This window comes from Achroia grisella, unplaced genomic scaffold, assembly GCF_030625045.1.
Source record: "Achroia grisella isolate CSIRO2021 unplaced genomic scaffold, CSIRO_AGI_Agris_v1 utg544, whole genome shotgun sequence".
Lineage (NCBI taxonomy): Eukaryota > Metazoa > Arthropoda > Insecta > Lepidoptera > Pyralidae > Achroia > Achroia grisella.
In genome coordinates, this window is record NW_026712929.1 from 1,089,114 (window position 1) to 1,115,179 (window position 26,066).

The following is a 26,066-nucleotide window of genomic DNA, read 5'->3' on the forward strand; positions in this document are numbered from 1 at the left end:
ATTTGATTCAAGTAGCATGATTGTCCACATAGATTGTCCAGGTAGAGTTAACCACCGTATTAATTTTAAAATTTTGATATACAGTTGTAACATATTTTTATTTTGTAGAAGTATCCAACAGCTAGTTAAGAAGAGCAATATATAACAGGCATTACATCGCAAGATTATAAAACCCGTTATGTCTCAGCTGAAAATGGCGACTTTTATTGCTTGCTATTTTTAATTTACAAGCTTTAATTATCACTTGCACTGTCGTTACGCAAAGTTGATGTCATTATGTATTTTATTAGCATACACGTGTTCCCAACCATACCATTACTAGAATACCTTAAGTAATATCAACATAAGTTTCATTAATGAGCATATTACGAAACAATTTTGAATTATTATAAGCCAATAACAGTAGAAAGGATTCCAAAAAAACTTATGTTGGAAAAAAGGAATGAAATGAGACTACATAATATTATGTCTAATTTGCGGAAGACGACTTAAAAACTAAATTGGCTTCAATGCGAGAGCGATACTCGCAAAATAACATAGATACTTATCTATATATTAAATGTGCAATCACCAGTACAATAAGCGATTTCCGTAGTTAAATTCGAATCTGACAACCTCCGGTGCAGAGCTAAAAGTTAGGTGAATCATAGTGGCTTTCTTTTAAATTACAATGCCAAAAACTTGTAACGCATAGCACCGTTACCAATACATATTATTAATGTGAAATTAAAATTATTATATACGCTGTGTGTGTGACCTATTAAATTAAATTCCTTAAACATTTTCTTCTCAGAAAACATGAAAGATGAATTACATCTATTATTTGTTCCTGTAATAAATTTACCATTTCTTATATCCGTATGGAAATGTATATATAACCAAGTTATGCATTTCATTTTTTTAACTCAGAATATATTGTTAACGATCATGGTATCGGATTCTATATACGCGAATTTCATACGTTTTTCCATTCGACATTAAAATGTTTATAATTTCTAAAAGTACAAAAATTTGTTACCTGGCCTCATGAGGCACATATCACCAATAGTAAAGGGAAGTATCCACGAAATTTATATAAATATAGGAGTCGGAAACAATCCAAGGACTTCATTGGGTGTTTATTGCGAGTGACATCGTTGGCCGTAAATTTAGGGACGCTAATATGTTGCATGTACATCGCCGGCTACACTACGAGAACCGATGGAGTATATCGGTAGTGATGCCTCGTAGGAAGTCGAACACCTCTCCGCTCTCGGAATCGCCATCGTCGCCCTCTCCATGTCTGGTTGACTGCAAAAGAAGTAACAAATTAGATATTTAGTCATTCTCTTAACGGGTTTTGCTTGTATTTAGCAGAAATGAGGCTTCTGAATTAATTTACTTCTATTGTAAAGTGGGATCGAGTAAATGAGATAAAACAAGTTATATAGAAATTGTAACAAATAGGAATTTTATAGCCTAGAATTTTATCGTGTACTGTTAAACGGACCGGTGAAAGCTATGTTTAAAGAAAGATTTAACTGATAAATATTTTTAAATAATATAAGTAGGATTAGGTAAGTAAAAGTTGAATATCTGATTAAAAACTTATGGGTAACACGACGTCGGTAGTGGTTACTCAGCAATGGACATAGAAAGAGTAAGATGCGTGGGTTATAATGTAATTTTAATTATTTGTTTGCTAACTATATATATACAAGAAATTGCTTGTAAACATTTATAGGATATATGTTCAGAATATCAATATGTTCGTTTATAGGATATATGTAATAAATAAAGATACCTACATGTTCATGTAGGGAAGTTCCAAATTTGAATGATTCTTTGGTAAATACAGTTAGAGTGGGTGGTTTTTAAATCTTGAATGTTTGTGATATTTGATCGAAATCGGAAAATTTCCTATGGTTTCTGTGTTACAAACGACTTTCTTATAATAACTACAAATGTATATAATCAGATATTTAAAGAGGTGTCAATATAGAATATATATTTAGTTTATATGTATAACTGTCTGTATATGTACGAGTAGGTATTTTTAATTAAAAAGTATACAGGTCATCGTTGGTCCCCATCGCATTCAAAATTGTATCTCATTTTTTATATGCTCTTCATGTATATGTTACGTCATATTTTTATAATTACTACAAAGAATTCGATATAACTTTTTGCAACCGGTATTTTCTACTTTCGTGTTAGTCTCACAGTAATTTCATCACGATTGAAGTTGTTTTTTTGGGACCATGTCTTAAATTATTACAATAAACAAAAACTATGTGATAAATCAACGACGTGAAGTACCCACATTAAAACTGCATTAATTCAAATCTTATGACAAGTTTACAATAAGAGAAGTGATATATAGATATGCGCGTGTGTGTGTGCAAATAATTTGATATTACTATTGTCTATTGCCCAAATGAACATAATAGACGCAAATCGTTCGAAAGTTACACGCAAATGATATAGTGATAGCACACAAACGTGCGAACATAATAATTTAATCATGATATTAGTCGCGCCCGAGGCCAAATTGCCCCGTTTATTTACAGACGAATAAGAAAAAGAACTGACACACATAAAAAAAGTCTATGTGGATAGAAAAAAAATTAATGAATGGGACATAGGCATTTTTCGTGTTCATTGTTGCCGATTTCTCAGAGCTATTCACTAATAGCAGCTATTAACCCGCCTCCCGTCAATTCACTTTATGTTGCGTGTCGACTACTGGCTTTAGTAGGTTTGTAAAAAATATAATTATTTTCCTAAAACGGTAACATTGAACCGATACTCGGTAACTGAGGAGTCGGCCTTACGGTAAAATTGATAGTATGAATTAGTGTGCGAATATGTGTAAACTTTGCTATCATTATAATGTATAAGAAAGTTAAAACATATTATATATATGGTCGCAATTATCTATAACGTTATTTTTTAGCAATGTACCTAATACTTCTAGCTTTGCAAATGATTGTTTCGATAAAAACAGGAACTTAAAATAATAATCACGCACTTTGGTAAAACTTTTCTGTTGCTTTATATATAAAACTCATCCATGTTATATCAAAATTACTAATTATACAGTATGGGAAAAAATACGAAGATGTTAGGGTGTTACCACTTGATGATGATCAGACGACATAACGGATTTTAAAAAAGTTTAGTATACAGATGGGTCATATTTCTGACTAATGTGAGATACTTTATATCCTAATTCAAATAGAGGTAGTATGCTAGTATATCGTATTCCGTTATATTGCTTGAAACGGAGTATTTTGTTATTCCACTCGTGCTTCTACTTATAAATTATTTATAACCATAATTTTAAGTTTAGATTTTGTACACGGAAATTATTTTTAACTACCTTTACCATTAATATTACTTTTTATTTATTTTTCCAATTACTCAAATCATATAATTAAAACATTCCGAGGAGATTGTAGCAAATTTATGCAGAAAACTGCTGATAAATAGAAATGTCTAACAACGAGCGTGCACTTTACAAAAAATGCGTCAAATGTATTTGTAATGCCGTGATAAACAAATGCTAATATATTTTAATCAATTTAATGAAGTGGTTTTTGCTGATCAGTTATAAGCAGAGACACATGTTAAGTTTTGAAAGATAATAAACCAGTTTTCGTTTTTAGCTTTCAATGACGTATCTACATAGAACTTAATTTAAATTGCCCATTAGGTTTTTTTTATCTTAATCTTATATATTATTAGAAAATATTGTTATATTGATTTTGACTCCATCTTTTTAGATTAGCTGTTCATACATACCCTCAGACGGGTCGACTGTTAGCCATGCCAAATACATAAAAAATATACTTGAGTGGAAAATATTTTGAGATTGCTTATACATATATGTTTGGGTACTTACATACTTCGGAAATTAATATATATTCTAAATGTTATTATAATTGAATAATACAAATATATCCGACATAGACTCTTGTTGATACGTGATTTAAAGTTTACAAAATTTATAAAAGCCAATCGATATCCTCCTTGTACTGACACGACTCTCAATATAATAGGTACAATTCTATTTGGTGTGTTGTCGGTAACCGTGGATGATTAAGACCTGCTACATTCGTGCGGTGACCACCTGTGCGGGTCATTACGCCGAAACTATAGCAACCCGCAAAGCGCAACGGTATCACCGCAGCGTTCGGCGCCAACTGCGTCGCCAATGTCGCCACCCGCCTGTCTAACGTGATTACAAAACATTTTTCCTTTAGTTGTACTACTTATCTAATACATATTATGAACTAGCTACGTCCGCGCCTTCGTCCGCATGGAATAGACGACGAATTTCAATACAAACATTCATCCCCTATTTTATTTTACCCACTTAACGTTAAAATTATTCGAAGTCATTGCATAAGTTTCAAGCTTCAATGACGATACTTCTATACAATCTTCCATCTTTTTTTTCAACCCTTTACAACCTTTTCTTCGCATTAAAATGCCTATTTTATTAGTCTATGTTAATTACATTTCTTTTTCAGGATTTACCATTGACTGTATGTGTACCAAATTTGATTTAAATCGGTTTAGTAGGTTTTGCATGACAGTGTTAAAGCGGGCAGACAGACAGAGTTACTTTCGCATTTAGAATATTAGTAAGGAAATAACAATTACTTGCTTCATACCCGCAGCACTGCCAATGATATACAACTTTATATTTTAGCTTTCTGTGGGCATGTAAAACATGCTTATAAATCGGTAAATATAACATAAAAAAAATCAAATGTTATTTCTCTACAATATTACAATATCTACAGACTAGAGACCCTGATATTGCTTCGTACGTCTGGAATTACTGTAGAGATCAATTACAACCCTTCGCATTAAAATTCTATTTTATTAGTAAAATAAAAATTTAAAATATACAGTTCTATTAATCCGTGGACGGATTAGTCGCTCATAGATTTTATTCATCGGTTGGAGATTAATTTTAACTATTATGAACAAAAAAAAAAAAAATTTTTTTTTTATTACTACTTTTGTTTAGACAGACTCATTATGGTTCAGTTTAAACTAAACTCTGATACTATCATAATATCAACCCATTAGCGGCCCACTACTTGCCACGGGCTTCTCCTCACAAAAGGATACACTATTATCACGATGGTAAAGACGCTTGCTATATGATTTTATTTCAAGTTTTCCCTTTCTCACACCTATATATTAGTGATTTGTTCCGCTAATCGCCTCTTATAGCATCTTGGGGCGAAATGTAGTGTCGCCATTACATCTTCATTACGTGGAAACTACTACTAAATTATTGAGTTTTAATAATACTATATTTTAGTATATTACGTCAAGTACATAGTTGTTATGAGCTATGTTAAGTTTTAGGCTTAACTGCTATGATTTTTATTACACTCTTATGTTTTTATTAATTACAATTTGAGAATTGTATTATCATTAACAATATCATCACAAAATTTTTCTATTTAAATCTAAAACAGCTGGGAGTAGTTTATTTATTGTGTTACTTTAATGCTATTATATATAGCATTTTCTGTACATCAAGGAGTGAATAAAAAAGAATAAGATTAAAAAATAAAGAGATTAAGTAATATGACTACACAACTGCTCAAGCATTTCTGAATTACGGGACAACACAAAAACCATTGGTCACGATTATGGATTATGTCACGATGGTTCAAAATTTTTAAACCGATTTATTAGAATAACTATTTACCAAATTTAGTTTATAAAATTGTCTTTATAAAAATTATATGTCCTTAAAAAACTTTCGCTGGATATTTCATTCATAAATTTGAAACTCTCGAGCGTAAGTGCTTCTCGTAGAACTATGCCAAGTCGGTATGGAATTTCGAGGTGTCGTACGTTTTGTATGGCCGTTAATTAAAATATATAAAAAGAAACCAAATGTCATCCACAAATAAGTACTCTCCCGATGCGAAATGAAAGTGGGACGTCAAGTGGTTTAATAATAAAAATACGACACTGATCACGTACAGCACGCTGGACTATTAAATTTTCCGCTTCATTTTGGCGACAAACGGTTCGTGAACGGTCCACCGCGTACTGCCAACGGTCTTATCAAATGAATAGCAGATCTGTGGGTCGACATCGTCGCCTTGTAGCGCCTAGCCGTCACAGTTCTTAACGCGTTGCAGACCATTGGCACGTGCGAGGCACGTAGCATCACCTAGTTTCATATTATCCAAGAATTTGTTGCGACTGACTGACAGTACGGCCGCTAACTACATTTAGTTAAATACGTTAAGCTAAGATAGATAAACGTTTGAAAGCAGTACCTATATTAAATATTTAATTGCATTCATTTATGGCAATTTTATGTATGGTGATATGTAGTCAGATACGGAAGGGTTTGTTCAGAGTTCAGAATTATTCTGAATTTGATAATAAATTATTATGCATAATAATTATTAATGCATATCATATTGTTAAAAAAAGTAACTCTAGCAATCTGAAAAAACTTCTGAGCTAATTACCATGGATTATTAGGCTTAGAAAGGAATGGCGGACTTGGATTATTAGCAGATTTATATCACTCTTTTCTTATTTGTCCCGCAATAAGAACAATAAAATTATAGACAGCCACAGAATCAAATGAGATGTAACTACAATAACCTTAACCTCGTCAATTACCAGAGACCAACGTGCATAACTGAGCGGTGAGTGCATTATTAATGAATTATTAATAACACGGAAAAGTAATGAAGAGGCAACTGAAAGTTTAAATTAGTCACGTCGTCTTCTCGATAAGTCGAACGAACGAGTGCGCTGGCACCTTTATCTAGAATAGTTCGGCAGATTCATGTCGCGAGACAATATGGACCGTCCGCGAGGTCCATACATATACTTACACAAAAACTTAATGAAAGTTGAAAGTCACGCTTTCACTTGTTGCCAGTATTGTATTGTGTCTCAATGTACAATACTTAAATTTCTACATTCAAGGTTTGTATTTTTTTTTAACAATAGGGGTAGCAAATGTGTAGACACTCTACTTTGATGGTAAGCGCACGAAATCTTTGTTAGTGTTGACAATGCCGTATGGTCGGCTGATGACTTACAGACAATTTGTAAGAAAATAAGTAGCGATACAAATGTGATTGACGCTTTAATGAGATTAAAGTTAATATATTAATTACAAAATAGAACCAATTCAAAAATAGAATTAGAATACGCAAATAGAGTTCCTACATCTACTTTATGAAATATATACGGTTTTTTGCGGCGGTATATAATGTACATAGAATAATATATATTCTATATATGTATATTATATGTTCACTTTAAAGGTTTACTTTTGCTTTGTTCCTGTGTTCATGATATAGAAATGTTTTCCTTACATTTGTGACAATATGTTCGCTCAGTTTAGTATCACATTCGACACAATGTCAGACGAAATAACTCTGATTACTCCATCTGGACGTTATTATACGTAAAAAGAAGTTTCTAAATACAATATCTTTAGAGAGAGGTGGTAAGAGAGTAGGTAATGGAAATTTAAATATTGGTACTTGGTAATATTTCTCTAATATTGCGGAAAGACTTGCAGCATAGATGGTATGGTAGACGAATAATATGAATGACTTATATATAATCCGTCCATGCATGTTTCTTATTTTGATCAGTGTAGTGAGGGAAGATGTCGAGCGTGCTAGTATATACGTCTTTGCATACAAAATATAACCTCTAGATTTTAATGCACTTTTTAGCAATAAATAGAGTTATTCTAGAGAAAGGTATATGTTTAATACACGTACACCCGCGCGAAGCTGGGGCGGGTAGTTAGTATTGGATAAATTAGTGCCAAAACTAAGAACATTATTGAATAGGAATTCAGTAGAATATTTTATTTAAATAGCATTATTGTTGTGAACGTGGAATCTAAAGCGTACATCAGCGATCAATCAAGCATTATAAACCTAAGAGGCTTCAATAATACTTATTGTCAAGGACTCCTGAATATCATTACCGGTATGATTTATAGCGTTTTAACAATTTAAGATTAGGGTTTACTTAGGGTGTAAACTCGATGTTCTGATACTGTATATTTATGATTTAACTGATCCTTACAAATAATTTCAGATACTATATATTTTAACTTTATTATTATTATTATCATTTATTTCAGATATTTATCCATCCATATTACTTAAACAATAATTTCAGATACAATTTTATATATATATTTAATTTGTCTTTGTCCATTTTTATAAAGCTATCTAAAATTGTACCTGTAGAAATAATTTATAATCAAAACTTAATGTTTACTTAGTTTCGCGCTAATCCTTTAATTAGGATGTTAGGTACCTACTCCTTTAATATTTTATAAACGATACTTTAAATATAGTTGAAGTATAGTCACCTGATAAACATTTTAGTATATAGTATTTTTTGTATGTAATATATATATTATATATTTATGTGTAGTTAATTGGTCAAATTAATACATGCTTTTTACTGATTTTATATACACCAAAAATATAAGAATTAAACACAGTACATTAAAGCTAAAGAAGAGGTTTGTGTCGATCTTAAGAAAATGCTATAATAACTCTTTTTTTTCGTTTCCATTTATATCTATTTGTATGAAAAGACTGTAATTATCCAAATTACAAGCTTGAGAATATTCTTAATCTAATATGATTTATGTAATTTGTTCGTAAAATTACAGATGGTTATAATAGGTTAATGTCACGAAGAGATATGTGTTTCGCAATTATTCCCATTATGATATATTTTCGGGTCATTTATAATGGACAGCTATGCTCGATATAATCTGTTTACAGTTTCTTACTCGAAATAGGAGCAAAGAGAAACTCGGACTATATAATCAGGTTAGTACATGTGGATCCATCAACTAATTTTTTTGCAACATTCTTGTCCGACATTAAATAATTATGATATTATTTCTCATATACGTGAAAAAATATATTTATATAGGTCAGTTCATCCAAATTAAAGTATGGTATGTATAATAATTTGAAAGTAATGTGATCGAGTAATAGTAATGCGTAATAGGCTTTTAACGAATATTTCTCGATGAATGGCTGTACCTCGTAACAGTCGTATGCATATACATATTAACATACAGCGTCTGTCATGATAGTGAAAACCATATTAAAATCCGTTGCGTGGTTTAGATGAAATAAGTGGAGGATGATGTAGACCAAAATAGTGATATTGCTGTATACCTATTATTTATAAATTATTGTTATTAAGAGCATTTATAATCGAAGTCATTTACGATATATTACCATTTATAAATAACTCAGTCCAGTTTGGCAAACGTTAAAATAGTCCTAAAGTTTTCTGAAACTTTTCAAGTTTCTTAATTTTTCTATGCCTTCTAAAATCAATGTTATGAAATCGTTTGTTAAAGGATATATATATATAAATTATTTAAAAAAGTGTTCAGAAAGCGAACTAGAACTATAGGCATGAAATATCGTTAAAATATTGCTGCTCTACCGTCAAAATATTAAAAAACATTTTATATTTTGTTTTTGAATTCCAAATACTTTATTACCATCAAAAACAAATTTTTCGTCGGTACAGTTTAATGATAATGTACCTGCATGATTGATGTTAACACTTTGCTACAGAGCAATTTTTAAGTAAATATTCATAAATATTTAAAACTGTTTACTGTATTTAAAAATATACAGATATTAATCGCTCTTTACTATACAAATGAATATTCTAGTCATATGAATTAAATACTGGCAGTCATACTACGTATTTAGTAAAACCGAACAAATGAGAAAAATAATAACCAATTTATGGGTAAGAGATGATTTCAACTACTTCTGTACTAAATATTTTCAATGAATATGTAATAATCCCATAACCATTTGTATATTTTTTTAGAAATAGTGAAGTTCAAATGTTATGTTTTATCCTACAATACAAAACAAGCTCACAAAATTCAAATTACTTGTATGCGGCTACTTTATCTTACAAAAACCGATCATTATGATTTTTTAAGATATTAATAACGGTATAAAAATAAAGTAGCGTAGATAACACATAAATTAATTCTGATTAACAATTACAACGTATCCTTATGCCGTGTCAATGACCTATGGTTGAGATGGTAACAATATAAAACTGAACATTGTACAAAATTCCGCAAAGTGGTAGAAAAATAGAAATACACACACACTGGCATAGAGAGGTAGTTTCTCCAAATATTTATGACATTTCTAATGTCACACTTATGTAACAATTCAAATTCTCAGTTAAATAAATGTCCATGTCATTGTGAAGTGGAAATAGTCTACGGCGTGGAGTCACGTCATAGCGCTACAAAACCAGAACATGGTGTCAAGAGTGTAGACTGCAATAAACCTTTGACCCCCACGTCGCTTGTGCACACGTGAGAGTTGGGCCGGTGTCGGAAGGTTGAATAAAAGAATGGCCAGCTGTGTCGGCAGTCCACTGTCGACCGACCGGCCAAAATTTGAAGTAAATATTAGTAAAACATTGCAAAAGTTCAAATATTATGTTATATTAATTTTGATTGATGATTCTTATGGAATTATATGAAAAACCTGTATTATACATATTATATAAAGGATTCTAGTAATGTTAAATTGAATATATATACAGATATTACGCGAATGCAGACATTATATAATATAGTATGTAAAAGTGTATAAATTTCATTAAAAATATGTTGGGTATTAAAAAAATTAAATTTAAGTTTGTTATATCAATTCTTATTTATGAATAGTTTAAAAAAATAATCTGATCAATTTCAACGAAGTTTATGTCTACACCACTATCAAAATGAATTATTCCAGACAAAGGGAAGAAAACTATTGTTATATATATATAAGTTAAAATCTGTAAAAGATATCCTGTAATAAAAAATCTGTAATATAGTTGTCCTATTTTGTTTTATAAAAATATTTAGGTCGCAAATTTTTACTTCTATTTTGATTTAATCTAAAAATGTCGAACAATTACATATCTCAAGCAGTTGTTGGTTATGTAAATAAATAATTATCAATATAAGAGTTTTATGATATTCTCTTTTTTTTGACAAACAATTTACATATAGGGCCGTTCTAAATTCTAAATTTTAATCAAATAAGTAACACTCGATATACATATGTACATATTACATTTGTCCTATCCTACTATTATACAACATGCAACAAAATCTATTTCCCACTTTAATAAACCAATTAAAATTTCAAAAGCAGAATATATTTTACTTAAAACAAAATAAAAAATAACTCTTTTACAGTTACCGCGCATTACGGTAGAGGTGTCGGTAACATCAATAATACTTTCTAAAATTGTTGTGGTCTCCATCGATTTACGGGGGCTGTTACAGATGATTATTTTTATTAACCTGTTGTAGAGGCGGCGGGGGGCGCGGCGCTTCCCAGGCCTGTCACAAATCGCCCCAGATGAGTGCCCGCTTGCCCCGGTCCACCGACGCGAGGAGTCCCGACTGCGGGTGCCACGACACGGCCGTCACCGCTAACCTGCATTAAATTATCATCAATATATCCATTAGTAATATTTTATTGGGAAGTGGGAGGGGAAGCAGGGGATTGCTGGTAATGATTATTAAAAAGAGTAACACGCAAGTTTCTCGCTCGTTCTTCTTGTGACGAGACTGCCTTCCGAATGAGCGGTAGAGAGTAAAAAAAATAACCATGACATTCAAAAGTGCTTCAATTAAATTTATGTATTTGAATAAATGATTTTCTAATACTATATCATATAATATACTATTCTATGATCAGTAGTTTCTCGACCCCTCCTGATTACCATACTATACTCCCCTTGTATACCGTGTGAACCATTTCATTATAATATATTAAAAATATATAATTAGATTCTGCCGTTAAGAATTTTCGTTTTCCATTCCGTTATATTTCCTAGAAAGACCTTTCTAAAATTAAGTGAGGTTAATGACGCGTAACTTGTAAAATTGAAATACATTGATTACCTTTTATTCATGAAGTATTTAACTCAGGTGGTATACTTGTTAGTTGGTATCAATGATATTACGTAACGATCATATAGTTATTTTATGATTGGATAAAATTTATTATAATAATAATAATAATCTCAGCACAATTCACACAGCGCCATCTAGACCCAAGTTAAGCTAGCTAAAGCTTGTGTTATGGGTACTAGATAACTGGTACAAGTACATAGATATTTTTTTTTCGTAAATACATACATATTATACATAGAACACACCCAGACCGATACAAACAATCATACTCATGAAGACAAATGTTTGTGCCATGAGAGGAATCGAACCCGCGAGCATTAATTGTACCAAAATTTATAAATACGTCAAAGAGCATTTCCTAATTAAAGAAATAATTTTATTATCTTAAGAATCCTTGAATAATCGTATAGTTGTCAGTCTTTTATATCTATTCATATTAAATCCAGAAGGTTTAATTAATATTATAATTTTGCGTTCAATATTAACAATATTAAAGTTTTGGCGGAGAAAAGAGAGTCGTAAGAGTTGTTTGTTGAAGGTTCATGTAAGTCCGCAACAAAAAGCTATTTGTTACCTACTATAATTATTAAACTCTAAAATTCATTACTATACTAATACAAATTAAATTATAATTCCATTTATTACAATAAGTCTGCGAAGATACTCGAACAATAACAAAAAGTAAAAAGTAGGTGTCCCAAATGGCGAGCATTCACCTCTGCTGGACCACCGCTAAAATCACAACCAATCATTCAACTGCCATAATTTCAAATTGGAACTTGCTAATTAATACAAGTTTTTTGCACTATGTTTCAAATTGAACAATATTGTATGCAAGCTTAAATAAATAAAAAAAAACTACAATAAAATCTCACTTGAAAATTTTGTGGTAGATATCTATCATAAAAAATACGAGGCAACGATGGATAAGATTTAATTGTTTATACTGGATTGGTCTGTTCGCATAATATTGAATGTGATTGAAAATGTCATTGCGTAGGAGCAAAGTATTGTATATCAAATGCGACTTCTCTGAATAATCCTAAAGTTGACGATTTATCATAAACATGAACTCCTTTGTTAGAATTGAACGCTCCACTACGAATAACGGCCGGGATATTATCTCACGCAGTTTATTATGGACTTTATTTTCACAATTTGACGTTTTACCTAAACAAAGATATTATTCATTTATTAATTTAACAAGCATATGCAATTACATAGCCATGATACATTTTATAAATAGAAATAAAGTTTACAGATTAAATAATACAGAAATATAATATTACAAAATAAAATAAAAATGGAGGTGGCTTTATGTATCGCAATGATGAAGAGGAAGCCAACTCTACATGAAGCTACAGATAAGTCTGCAGCGCTAATATTCTATTGGCTCCTATAATTAAATACATATATACGTGAATGTTTATATAAATATTTAAAAAATTATACTATTACAAGACATTATACAATATACAAATAGATTAAAAATTAAGTGGTGTGTTATGTACATATATTTTCTATAGATACCATGTTACATAAATCATATTAATATATGTCCTATGTCAATTAATAATCTAATCGACTTCGGTCGTTGAAAAAAAGACTCCTCAATACCTATATACATACTTGTTCATATATGTTTTTTTGAAGGTTTTTAAAGAAAATGTACATATGACGAAAATAAGATATGAAGGCATTTTCTTTCAGTCATATATGACAAGTATGTATATAGGTATTGGCTAGATTAGATTATTAATTGACATAGGACAATTTAATATGATTAGTAACATGGGAAAGTACACCGTTAATTTTCCTAAAATAAACAAATAAATAAATATTTTTATTACTTATACAATTTACGGTATAGTGTAATGCACTTAACATTTTAAAGTAAAAACACAGATTGCATAATATTTATTAGTGAAAATATTACTAACTCACCATTTGATATTGAATTTACAAACGCTTTTAAGTTGCCCTAATTTCATATACTAAAGGATGGTATATATCTACATATAGGAAGCTAAAAAATTTCGCTACCATTAAAAATCTGTGTCACTAAAAGCACTTAAAGATACCTATCGTTTTATTAATGTACAGCGTTTAATAACCGGGCAAAAAACAAATAGACGAGTCAAAATAAAATTAGTTCACAGAAGACGGACGACGGAAAGCGGTCAAGATGAGCGGTATTCAAATTATCGGTTTCATATTTATGTCGATTTATCGTAATAGGTATGGTGGGACTGTGATTCAACTGGTACATATCATTTCAAGAATGGTAGCTATTTCTACGTGGCTTTGATTGTCGGAGGCCGCTTTAAGGCCTTACATCGTATCTATGCGGAGCAAGGGTCCTCATAAACAAGAATTAGCGTCGGGTTTGTTCTGCTCGTTTACACATACCGCTCCTGGTAGCGTATAACGAGCATCGCTACGAATAACCAATATGGTTACTAGGAAGCAACGTAAACAATGAACAAATCTAGCAGAAGAAAACTAGGAATTGTTTTCTTATTGGGCTGCAAGTTAATAGGATTGTTAGTTTCTCATTACTATGAGTTATTGCTGCAGATAAATCATTTGAATCCAATTAGGTTCACTACCCGTTAAAGGCAAATTGAGACGTGTATATTTTGTAGTCAAACCCATAGGGCATTAATTAAAAAGTTAGTAACTTTAATTAAGTTTGCAAAACGTATATAAGTTACAGACTGGATTTATGACGTATATTAAATCGATTTGTTCTATGTGAAAAATATAATTGGCGCATGAAGTGTAAGCAGTGGGTTTGTATCGTCCTGATCATGTGTTCGTAAATAAAGACAGCGTATATATTATTCGAGTCGCGCGTTGATTCATAACCGCATTATACGCCTACTGTGTTCGGAGACAGGTTACCCAATAAAGCAATTTCAAGAACCTATCCGTAGCGGTCGTTTGCCTTTCCGATACAAAAAGCATGCACTCCAATGTCCGCGATTAACGAACATACAATGTCTGAAGGAACATGGTTACTGCACTTACAGCTGCTTGTCTATCCACTAGATACACAATCGGCAACATTCTTCAGTAATTCGAAAAACTACTGTGTCAACATATGTATCTTGAATATACAATCACACAACGAATTCGTAATCAAAGAAATCACGTATATAAAAAAATAATTATAAATATTTATTATAATAATACAATATTTAATATTCTTCTCCATGTTGTGACTGATTAAGAATACATTTTGTCACCAAAGAGTTAAATGTATTTCACATAACATATATATGTACATTATACCATGGTACAAATTTTATCACAATTCACAGTTAACGCAATCATAATAAAAAATCCATTTTGGAAATTTAGGAAGAAAATAATAAGACAAATATGTAGTTAAATTTATGAATTAAACTTTATCTGAAAGAAATTTCTAGTTTCTAGGGCATCATGATAACTCTGTAGATATAATACTGCGATTTTGGTTAATACCCATTTCTCAGTTTAATAAAGAATGGTGTAGATTTAGCACAAATGTTATTTGACACAAAAGCGAAAGAAATTATGTGAATACTATATTCATAAATTTATATAGAAAACGCTCTCCCATCAAATACCAGTAAAAATCATTAAATGAACGATCGTGACTTTAAGAATGTGTGAATGCATTATAATTGACCATGGGAATTATTACTTTCAGTGCACGCGAGACTGTACTTAGCTATATCATATAAGAAATAGCAGAAACATCTAATGAATTTAAATGTGTGGTTAAATAAAGAAAAAAGAAATGACTAACGAGCATATTAGATATTATTAATAAACTATTGCGTCTACGTTTACAACGATGTCTGACAACGCTGTTTCCCGTAGACGCTCAAGATAAATGCAAGCGCCACAAAATCTACGATAAGCAAGATCATAAATGTCAACTATTTCGAGGACAACAATAGGTTTAGCGTACACCGAGAGGGAATATAATTAAACATTTGTGACTGAGTCGCAGGATGTTAGTGCGCGCGCGTCGTGGCGTGTACTGCCCGGGGCCGCTATACCTATCGTTGTGACTTAGAAGACTGCTCCGCGTTCCGTGTCTGCTTTAAATAGTCAGGATGTAGTAACGAGCCCTGCAGCCTTATTATATATATAATCAAAGGCATGTCGCTTCAGAGGATTAAGACTAGAATTTAATATTTTTTGGAGTAATCTGAATTTTACAACCAATTTTAATTTTTAATATATAATTCAATTAAGAATATTGAGATTTCTAAGTCAATTATAGATATTAATCAAGATAATGTATTTGAACTACAAAGTTGTATTTTTATAAGATTTGACATTTCAAATGTTGGAATAAACGACATTAAAAAAGTATAATACGCATTAATAAATATTATACCTTTATTAATTAATAAAACACCTGATATACATCGGGCACGAGTCAACCATTCAGTATATGGTTAAGCTATGCGTGTCGCACTTGTTCCTGTTAATTTTCCGAGCAAGGCGCACGCTGGGCGCGAGTGCGCGGGCGCAGGCGCGGTCCGCAAACGGGCGGTGAGCGCAGTGCAGACTCAGGCTACAGATAACATTCAAATGCGCCGAGGGACCGTCACGTCGACATCGGTGCTCTATTGTACATTTCCGGAAACGTCTCTCCTTATGCAGAGTTCATTAAACCGCGCCACGAGTAATAAACCACCCGTGTTCTATTAAATAACTAATTGGAGCAAAAATAACATTATAGTTATTTTAAATAAGTACTTTTTTATTGAAATTATTATTATTTTTAAGAAATATAAGTAACCTATTATAATACTTTTGTAAGTCGAGCAAAGTATGTATAGTGTATATCAAGGTTTTTTTTATAAGATAGGCAGAGAAAAAGTCACATTTTCTATTTAAGATATTACAATAAATGGGAAAGCGAATTCAATTTAAAAAAAAATCAGGAGATTTGATTTTAATGTAATAAATAAAACTATTTAAATTTAATTGATACAACAGAAGGAATTTATTGTAATCAATATTATTGTAAAATCAAATTGAATAATTGAATAATATTCACGCCAGCCAGTAATATATTAAATAGCTTTAATTTAATGCAAAGCTCAACGTTCGATACTCTTAATATGAAATGCGAAACAATAGCTGGACCAAAACGAAAGCAATCTTTATTACTCATCTTACATTACTTCGATATTGTTGTTCAGTTCAAATTGATTTTAACCGGAGAAGATAAGAGTTTTATGTAGGAACGGTATATCGGAAAGTAAATGCAGGGAAACCGTAGTAATGTTTGTTTCAATATTGAATTAGACTCGACAGTGCGGCTATAAAGTGACCGCGGAGCTAAACTGTGTACACAAACATTGAGGGCAAGTGTTACTAAGCAAAAATATGTATGTTGAGATGTGTAGGAATGTTTCCGCGTTACTTTTGTCCTTCCAACAAAGAAATTATTTATTCCATTCATCCATTCCACATTGTACCTACGAATGAGACCGCTGATTGCATCTTAGAATAAGAAGTATGAGTCGAAACGCAAACTCGTGAATTTGCGTGTAGTAACTAAGTCGCTACAATATTCGCATATAAGTTGCAAATATATTTTTCAAAATGATAAATATTTTTATGTGTTGAATGTATTGAATGCTAGAGAATTTCATCAACGATTATCGGGATTCTTTGTCATTTGGTCTTTTTTGTGGAAATCTTTAAGGATGCCAAGATATTCTGAATTTATTAACAATTTAGAATTCAACTCAATCATAATCATCAGAATGATTATGATTGAGTTCTGAATTGGTCATGAATATTAATGTAACATTTTTTACTAAACATTTTGTACTGTTAGTACTAACTAACTTTGTAATATCTATTTTATTATAAAAAAAATGTAAAGAAATAACAATATACTATGGTTGAATGAGTTAACATATTTACCAGTGCCTATTCCTTCGAGTGAAACTCACTTGCACTGGTTCTGGTTTTTTTATAGCGTGTTACATTTATCGCCCTTTCTATAGCTCGGCAGGTAGTCCCCAAGGCAGGTGTAGAAGCTTAATTTAGTGTAAGTAAAACACCGCGTACGCTATGGGAAAGAGAAATTTGCAATAGCAATACAACTTGAGCCAATGTTGACCTCACGATTTCAATTGTCCATGCAAAATGTTACGGGAAAACTATTCGATGTCACGAGAGACAATTCCAGTTTTATATTCAAGGTCAGATATGTGTTCGCTGACACTTATTGGATGTCACTAGGGTCAGGCCTTAGGGAACGGTACACGATGTGATTGTAAGCAAGATATTTTGGTAGCGCAACCAGTTGCAGTGGCTTCTTCCAACGGATTTCTTATCAGAAGTCGGGAATCATTAAATTGACATTAAACTGTTCGCAGTCGTTTCGATAAACGTAAAAATATATACAAATTACAGCCTCAAGAAAGTAGACAATAATATTACAAAGTAGATAAAAAATAATCACTGTCTAATTAAATCTTGTTTAACGGACACGGGTATGACATAGATAGATATAGATAGAATTTTATAAATATAAATATTATTATTATTTATTAATTTATATTATTCCCAATATACATTTTTTTAACAAATATATAATTGTAAAGAGACTGATTATTACGTTATAACACTGTTCAATATTAACTTATTATAATAATCTAATAATAACCATAATTTTTATAATATTTATTGGAGGTCAATTAGAGGTAGCTTATAATCTTAGACATATGCTAGTCTTTACTCTGTAGGATAGCGTGCAGTGAGTGCGTTAGAACCTACTAGATCATTATTAATTAAAAACAAATATCCATAACAAGTAACAAGTTATAGTGTTGTAACTTCAGGTACAGTAATTGGAACCTAATTGAAACTATATTAGACTACAATTTCCTATTTATAATATCACATCGAAGACATTATAAAATTATAAATAGGAAGCAGGATGTTAAGTTAATAATATAAAGCTGTAATTACTGGTACCATGTTATTCATAAATGCATCAAGCGATTAATTAACAGTTTTGAAGTGTCCACTAATTGAGAATGATTATGATAAGATAGTAATAATAATAATACCTTATGAATTATCCAAGGTATATCCTTGGATAATTCACACAGCGCCATCTAGTGCCGAGATAAGCAGGGCTTGCGTTATGGGTACTAGACAACTAATAAAAATACATAGATATATTTTTTTATAAATACATAACAGAAACAGAGAAAACCTATGAATACAAATGGATTCTACTTTTATTTTCTGGAAATAAAAGATATGAAACTTTGTAATCAATATCTGAGTTAAATGTATATTATATGCATATATTGGAAGTGAGTCATCTTTACTCATTGCTCTTTAATGGACTTGTGAAAATACATTTATTTAAATAATTACCGCATTACTTTATAGTTAACTTGCTATTACCTGAGACTTCTTCTGCTTTTTTTGATATAAAAGATAGATTAAGTACCTCCTCGTAATTGAATCTATCTTCACGCCTCATTAAGATACATTTAGCCGTTTAGGAGCGAAAATGGTAACAAACAGATAAGAACATTTTCACATTGTAACAATTAAATTGAAGTATCGATTAAACGGTTCCATATATGAATGTTATTGAAGACTGATTGTAATTAACATTTAGATGCAAGGAGCCAGAGCCGTTGCTAGCTTACTGTAAGCCAAAACAACACTGGCTTGCGAATATATTTTATTATTTTAGATGCATCGCAAGTACGTAAAGATTCAATGGCCACCCGGTTTGAACACACCGCGAGTCCGGGCGCTTATTCTGATTTCATTTCGGATATTTTTATAATTAATTCTAATAATAATTGTTATTAAATAATTTAACACCCTTAGTTCAGTACAATGCGACTGATTCATGATGACCCATTATTTTTTCTAATACGTCCAGTACGTATTTATATTTATGAAATATAATTACGTAATTAATATTTTTCTTTATAGAATAAAGAAGAGGGCAGGTTTATTTTCCATAATAAGTCGAAAATAATGTATTTTAAATATATAAAAAAATCTAAACCTAATTTTAGACATATGTAAAAACATTTTATGAAGCTTTTCCATTCCGTTTAACGTTTAATGAAACCATTCAAAACTTGACATAAGTATTACAGTTCTGAATTATGCCACCAATAGGCAGATGATGTAATTTTTATCAACTTACAAAAAAAAGTCAAAAATATCTATCAGTTGCCCAGTTCATAGTCTATGTAAGCTAGCAAAGCTGTATTTAGAGTTTTGTTTAGAATTATATCATTTTATGTGATTCTTACCTAAACAAAGCTAAGGTTAACTTTACGTATATATAATGATTTTACATAACATTACAAGTTCAATATTTTTTTTGTTACGTATATTTAATGTTAGCTACAATTATAGAACTAAAAAGTATATAACAATAAATTTAATTTATTAACAGGAAGGAGCAACTTAACGAGTTGGAACTAATTAATAACCTAAGCATCAAGTCTGATTAATTACAATCAATTGACTAAAGTTTTTTCTATATCTTATAATTTGTTACTATTTAATTAGTTATATTTTTCTTTCTTTCGTTTCATTATTTATGAATAAGGAGAAAATCTATTCGTTTTTCCATTCTATTTTTTGTTGTAATCTTCACGACTGAAGTCAGTTTTATTTGTAATAATATAAATAATGAATTATACTTCGCCTGTTTTGATGATTAATAAAAAATTAACAAAGATATATTTACTTAATTTGTGACTGTAGAATCTCTTTTATTTATATTTTATGGGAACTTTAATTTTTGAGGCTTCTGCTCTGAAGGGAGAGGTTGTATTATAGCCAAACCATTCTCGCATGTTTTTCATCCAGAGTGTCGCCTTCTACCGATACTTCTGTTTCCAGCAATCTTCCCTGATCAGGTGGTGTATAAAAAAGCAAAGTAGCCTGCATAGATTCGTAACTGCAGCTACTTTTAATTCTTTTTGCCATATGTGCTAATACGAAAACTATCTAGTCGCACTTAAGTTAAATTTCGATTAACTTCCTGCATGAAACTGGCGTAGAAAAAGTTTAGACGGCTGACAAAAACAGAATTCGTATATATATAATAAAGATTTGACGCGGTAGCGGATTTGCCCTCAATAAAAAACGTATAAAAGCTTGTGATATCACAGTAAGTGGCAAAAATATAGCACGATCAGTTTTCATACAAATTGTGCTACTCGCCACATCTATTGATATCCATGTCTATTATAGACATGTTTATATTTAATTTAAATATTTATTTTACTGATATTTATACTGATATCGAATTGATATCAAATTCGACCACTGGATAACCACTGTTACAGTGCTTATCCAGTGGTCGAAATTCGACATTAATTAATTTAACACTGAGTAAGATCCTAGAAAATAATATTAATGTTATTAAGATGGGGTCCACTACATGACACGACGCTCATATTACAAACCATGTATGTCTACGCTTACTGAAATGTAAGTACAGTGAAGTAAATTTCATTAGAACTTTATATATATTTTGTATGTAATTACAAAAAAAAAGAATTAAATGTTTCTACTACTTGTCTAGAACTCATAACACAAGCTCTGCTTAACTTGGGACTAGATTGCGCTGTGTCAATTATCCAGGGCTATAATATTGAATGATTATACAATTATATATATAATATTACACACTAATGTATATACTTATACTCACGAGTGGTCTTTGAGTATTGATTCTACCCGTCCAGTGTGTGTATTCCATACGTATACAGCGCCGTCTGCAGATCCCACAGCAACCAGTCTCCCGCCGGGGCCGAACGCGGCTCTGGACCAGTCGCATCCTACTTTGAAAGACTCGTGGCTGAAAACATCATCAATAATTCTTGCATTCTAAAGTTATAATGTGTTTTTATACTAAAATTTAAAAGTGTCGTCACAAAATGCAGGCTTGGAAGGCTCTTAGATTCAATGATTGTTTTACACGAAGTTTGTGACTTCTCTAAACCCTCATTATACAATGTTACTCTTTGTCAACTTCACTCCATTCTTACGATAGCGATTAGCAAGAGGTCAGACAAATTGTCTTACTGACTGGAATTTCCCAAATATTGTATACTGGGTATACCCCAGATGATTGATTCGAAACGAAACATATCTCCTCTTTAGTTTAGAATTTACATAAAAAATTGAGAATCTTTAATAGCTAAAAGAACATTGTTTTTTATATCATACCAGTAAGGTTTATTTTTTTTAATTCCTAGCTTCATATTTTGCACGTTTATCACAGGTTTATCATTTCGCCCTTGGTAACTATGGTCATTATGCCAGTTACTCATCTTTCATTTCAATGATACGTCACAACATGGGGACATTAACTGTCACAAAAAAGTGACAGTCCGTTTAGGAATGTCACTTTTTACTTACTATAATTACGCGGAAACAGAAAACGAAAGTGGCGAGATTTGGCACGACAATATATCGTTATTTGCAACTAAAAGTAAATTATGAAGATTAGTGCCATTAGACCAATGGGACAGACAGTCATAAATATGTTTGGTTAATGTTACCTGAAAGAACGGACAATCGTGTTCATCCGTAAGTCTATTAGTTGTATTGTGTCGTCCCGTACACACGCCAATAAATAGTTGCTATCTGAAACAAAACATATTTAAGTTGTTTATTTCTACGAATAGTATATTTATTTTAGTTGAATATTATGTCTAACGTGTATGTTCATAATATATATACGCTTAAGTTTTTTGTACCTACATACTCTATAAAATATTTTAATTATATTTCAATTCAGGTGCAATAAAGAGTGATAAATAAAATGAATGAATAAATATTTCATAGTTTGCATATGGCCCAAATAAAAAAAAAAAATTGTTATCGACACTAAAAAAGGGGAAATAATTCCCTTCTTAAAGGTACTAACAAACCTTTCTCTACTATACCCATGGTAAACAATATTTTCCTGTGTCTAATAGTATATACATCCCTTTACATTGAACCATCACACGCTATGTTTTATTAAACCATTCTAGTGAATTCAAGTCATCAATAACAGCCAACTAAATAAACTTCATGCTTTTCCATTTTACTTTCATTTTAATTATATTGCTCAAAATAGCAACGTGTGTGCTATTCATTAAGAAAAAATAAGACAACAATTTGTGATATAAAGTGTTATTATCAAATAACGATTTAAAGAGATTAATGATCATTTCTTTAAATCATTATTAATTTTCTTGTATAGCTAAGTTGGATGCGTGTCACGTCGCGGTGATGTTCAATCGTATCGTATTCGGTGACATACAACGCAGTGGCTCATCGCGGCACACTAATGTTTTGCAAAGCAAATAGATGGTCGATACCATTGATGGATCTGGACCGACCGTGATCACTAACTGTGAACCGTCTCCCTATTCATTTGTCCATCGATCTCCGGCGACGAAATCGACGTGATTTAATCAGTCCCGTACGTAGTGACGTACCGAGGCAACGATTGATTGAAAGTATCAGTCTTAACGTTTTGTGAGCGACCGTTATTGACAAAAAAGGGTTCGCCGAGAGGCGTGTAACGGAATTAAGTGGCGGGCAACTCGTCACATTGTTATGTCGACACGAATTATATACTACGTATTCAATTAACTTTGAATACTGGTCTCCATTCTATTGAAATTAACGCCATTTACGACGTAACTGCATATTAAAACTATCATTTAAGTATCAACAGGAAAGATTAACTAATATTTGATTAACTCCCTGTAGTCCTAACAAAGCACCTATAAACTTGTAATTAAGGTGCCTTTAAATTTATTGTCATTACTTTGTTGTTAAGTGGTATGGACATTTTATGTAACAATTTATTAGACTTAAATTCTTATACACGGGAAGAAATGAGGGGATTGAACTCCAAGAACGGGACGGTGTGTGGATTGCGTAATACAAATCAAAGTAATTTCATTTTTATGATTGATACATTTTGGTGCGTTCATATGGAAAATATGAATACGTCAAATGATCAGATCTATTCATGTTAAGATGCATCATGACATGGGTAGCAATCAGTAACCTGTATATTTCGTAGTGTAAATAAGAAGATTAACATCTGGAATGTCTATGTTGAGTGCACTCATTAATATCAGTTTTTAGGTGCGCGTATACTTAAAATAATAAGTGGATGTGTAATATTCATGTTATCAAACCTGTACTACCATATCTTCGCTTTTTTTTCGGACTACTCTAATGCTGTTGGCCGTAGCTGGCCTTTACAGCTTCACCGGACGTTATGGGGCGAGTGCAGATGGCACTCCAAACCCGCGGAAGGACTTATGGAGCGGCTGAAGGCCAACTCCTGCCCGACGGATACGACTTTAGTCTGAGGGCACCACTAGGGGTTCGAACCTCGGCTCAGGCCGTCGTAATTTCGATCCCCGTTTGAATTGGACGGGGGGTCGATCGGAGGGGCGACCGGGGGCGCCGGTGTGGAGCGCCCGGGCGCGCGCAGGCGCCCGGTTGAATGCGCGATATTGTGTGTTTGAGGTCGTCGTCTTCGCCGGCGAGGACGGTGTCGTGTGTGTGTGTGTAAAAGTGTGGTCGGGGTGGAACGGGTGGGCCCGTGGGGAGGTTACCTGCCGTTATGGGGTCGTCGGGGTCAATGAGAACGTGCCTCGGGCGACGTTGTCGCGTATGTCGGATATTCCTCCTCGGTGCGTAGTCGACCGCACTGACTATAAGCGGATTAGGGTGGGATTGGGCAGAGTCGAAGTAGCGTCGAGACGCTTCCTTCATAAACTGCTTGATGGAGGGCAGATTAAGATCGCGGTGGAGATCTACGCTGCGAACGAACCACGGCGCACCGGTGGCTCGACGCAGAAACCTATTCTGTATGACCTGTAGTCTGTTGATTAAACAGTAGGGTATGTGGGAGAATACGGGACTAGCGTAGGTCATGATGGGACGGATGCAAGCCTTGTATAATGTCAGCTTGTTGCGAAGCGACATTTTTTACTAGTATAAAGGCGGCTCGGTCGCGGACACGCTTGATGTGAGGACGAAACGTTAGTTTCCTATCTAGGGTGACGCCGAGATATTTCGTTTTCGAAACCCACGGGATGTTTTGGCCGAATAGTTCGATCGGGTGATTCATGGAGTCGAATTCCCTGCTAAAGTACACTGCTGCACTTTTTTCGGGATTGACTTCTATGCGCCACCGACGGAACCATTCGCCCAGTATCGTTACGGCTTTCTGAAGCCGTCTGGCTATTGTCGCTCGGGACTTGGCGGATGTAAAGAGAGCCGTGTCATCGGCAAACAGCGATATTTCGACTTTTAAGTCGGAGAATTTAGGGATGTCGTTGGTGTACAACGAGTAGAGCATCGGAGAGAGGACGGCGCCCTGAGGGACGCCGGCTCGTATGGGGTGCGGGTCGGATAACACTCCGTTTATACGGTAGCGATAAGAGCGATTCGACAGGAAATCTCGTACAATGAGTACTAGCCTGTCGGGGACACCTAACTGATGAAGCTTGTAAATCAAGCCGTTGTGCCAGACTTTATCGAAAGCCTTAGCCACATGGAAAAATAGAACGCCTGTACCGCCTTTGGGGGACTTGGTGGCGAAGTACAGAGTGTTTTTGTGAATGTGCTCCGTGATGCGGTGCACTTGATGGACGCAGGAGTGTTTGGCTCGGAAGCCAAACTGCTCATTGATGAGCAGGCCTTTGGAGTATATAAACTCCTTTAGGCGGGCGAGGAGGAGTCGCTCGTACAGCTTGCCTATAGCCTTGAGGAGGCTGATAGGACGATAACTGGACGGGTCGGATTTATTTTTACCGGGCTTGGGGATGCCAATGACCACGGCTTCTTTCCAGCTGTCTGGAAATATAGCGTTGGACAGCGCCGCGTTAAAAATAGCGACGAGTAACACTAAAAGTTGGGATGGCAGACTTTTGACTAGCCTATTCGATATGCCATCTGAGCCGGGTGATTTTTTGATAGGTAGTTGTTTAACTAGCGTTTTGACCTCATCAAGCGTGACTGGTGAGAG

The 26,066-nt window shown here is 32.8% G+C and overlaps 1 protein-coding gene across 2 annotated transcripts in view; it reads right to left on the reverse strand.

The window, feature by feature from the left end:
• Positions 1 to 26,066, reverse strand: part of LOC131847919 (autophagy-related protein 16-1) — a 187,034-nt gene continuing 160,968 nt past the window's right edge. For both annotated transcript variants that reach the window (XM_059197635.1, XM_059197634.1), the window contains 4 exons: positions 22,582 to 22,666; positions 21,729 to 21,875; positions 11,381 to 11,516; positions 1 to 1,290 (listed from right to left, as the gene is read on the reverse strand). In XM_059197635.1, the coding sequence (XP_059053618.1) occupies positions 11,423 to 11,516; positions 21,729 to 21,875; positions 22,582 to 22,666 (326 nt within the window). In that variant the 3' untranslated portion in view covers positions 1 to 1,290; positions 11,381 to 11,422. The remainder of the gene's footprint in view (positions 1,291 to 11,380; positions 11,517 to 21,728; positions 21,876 to 22,581; positions 22,667 to 26,066) is intronic.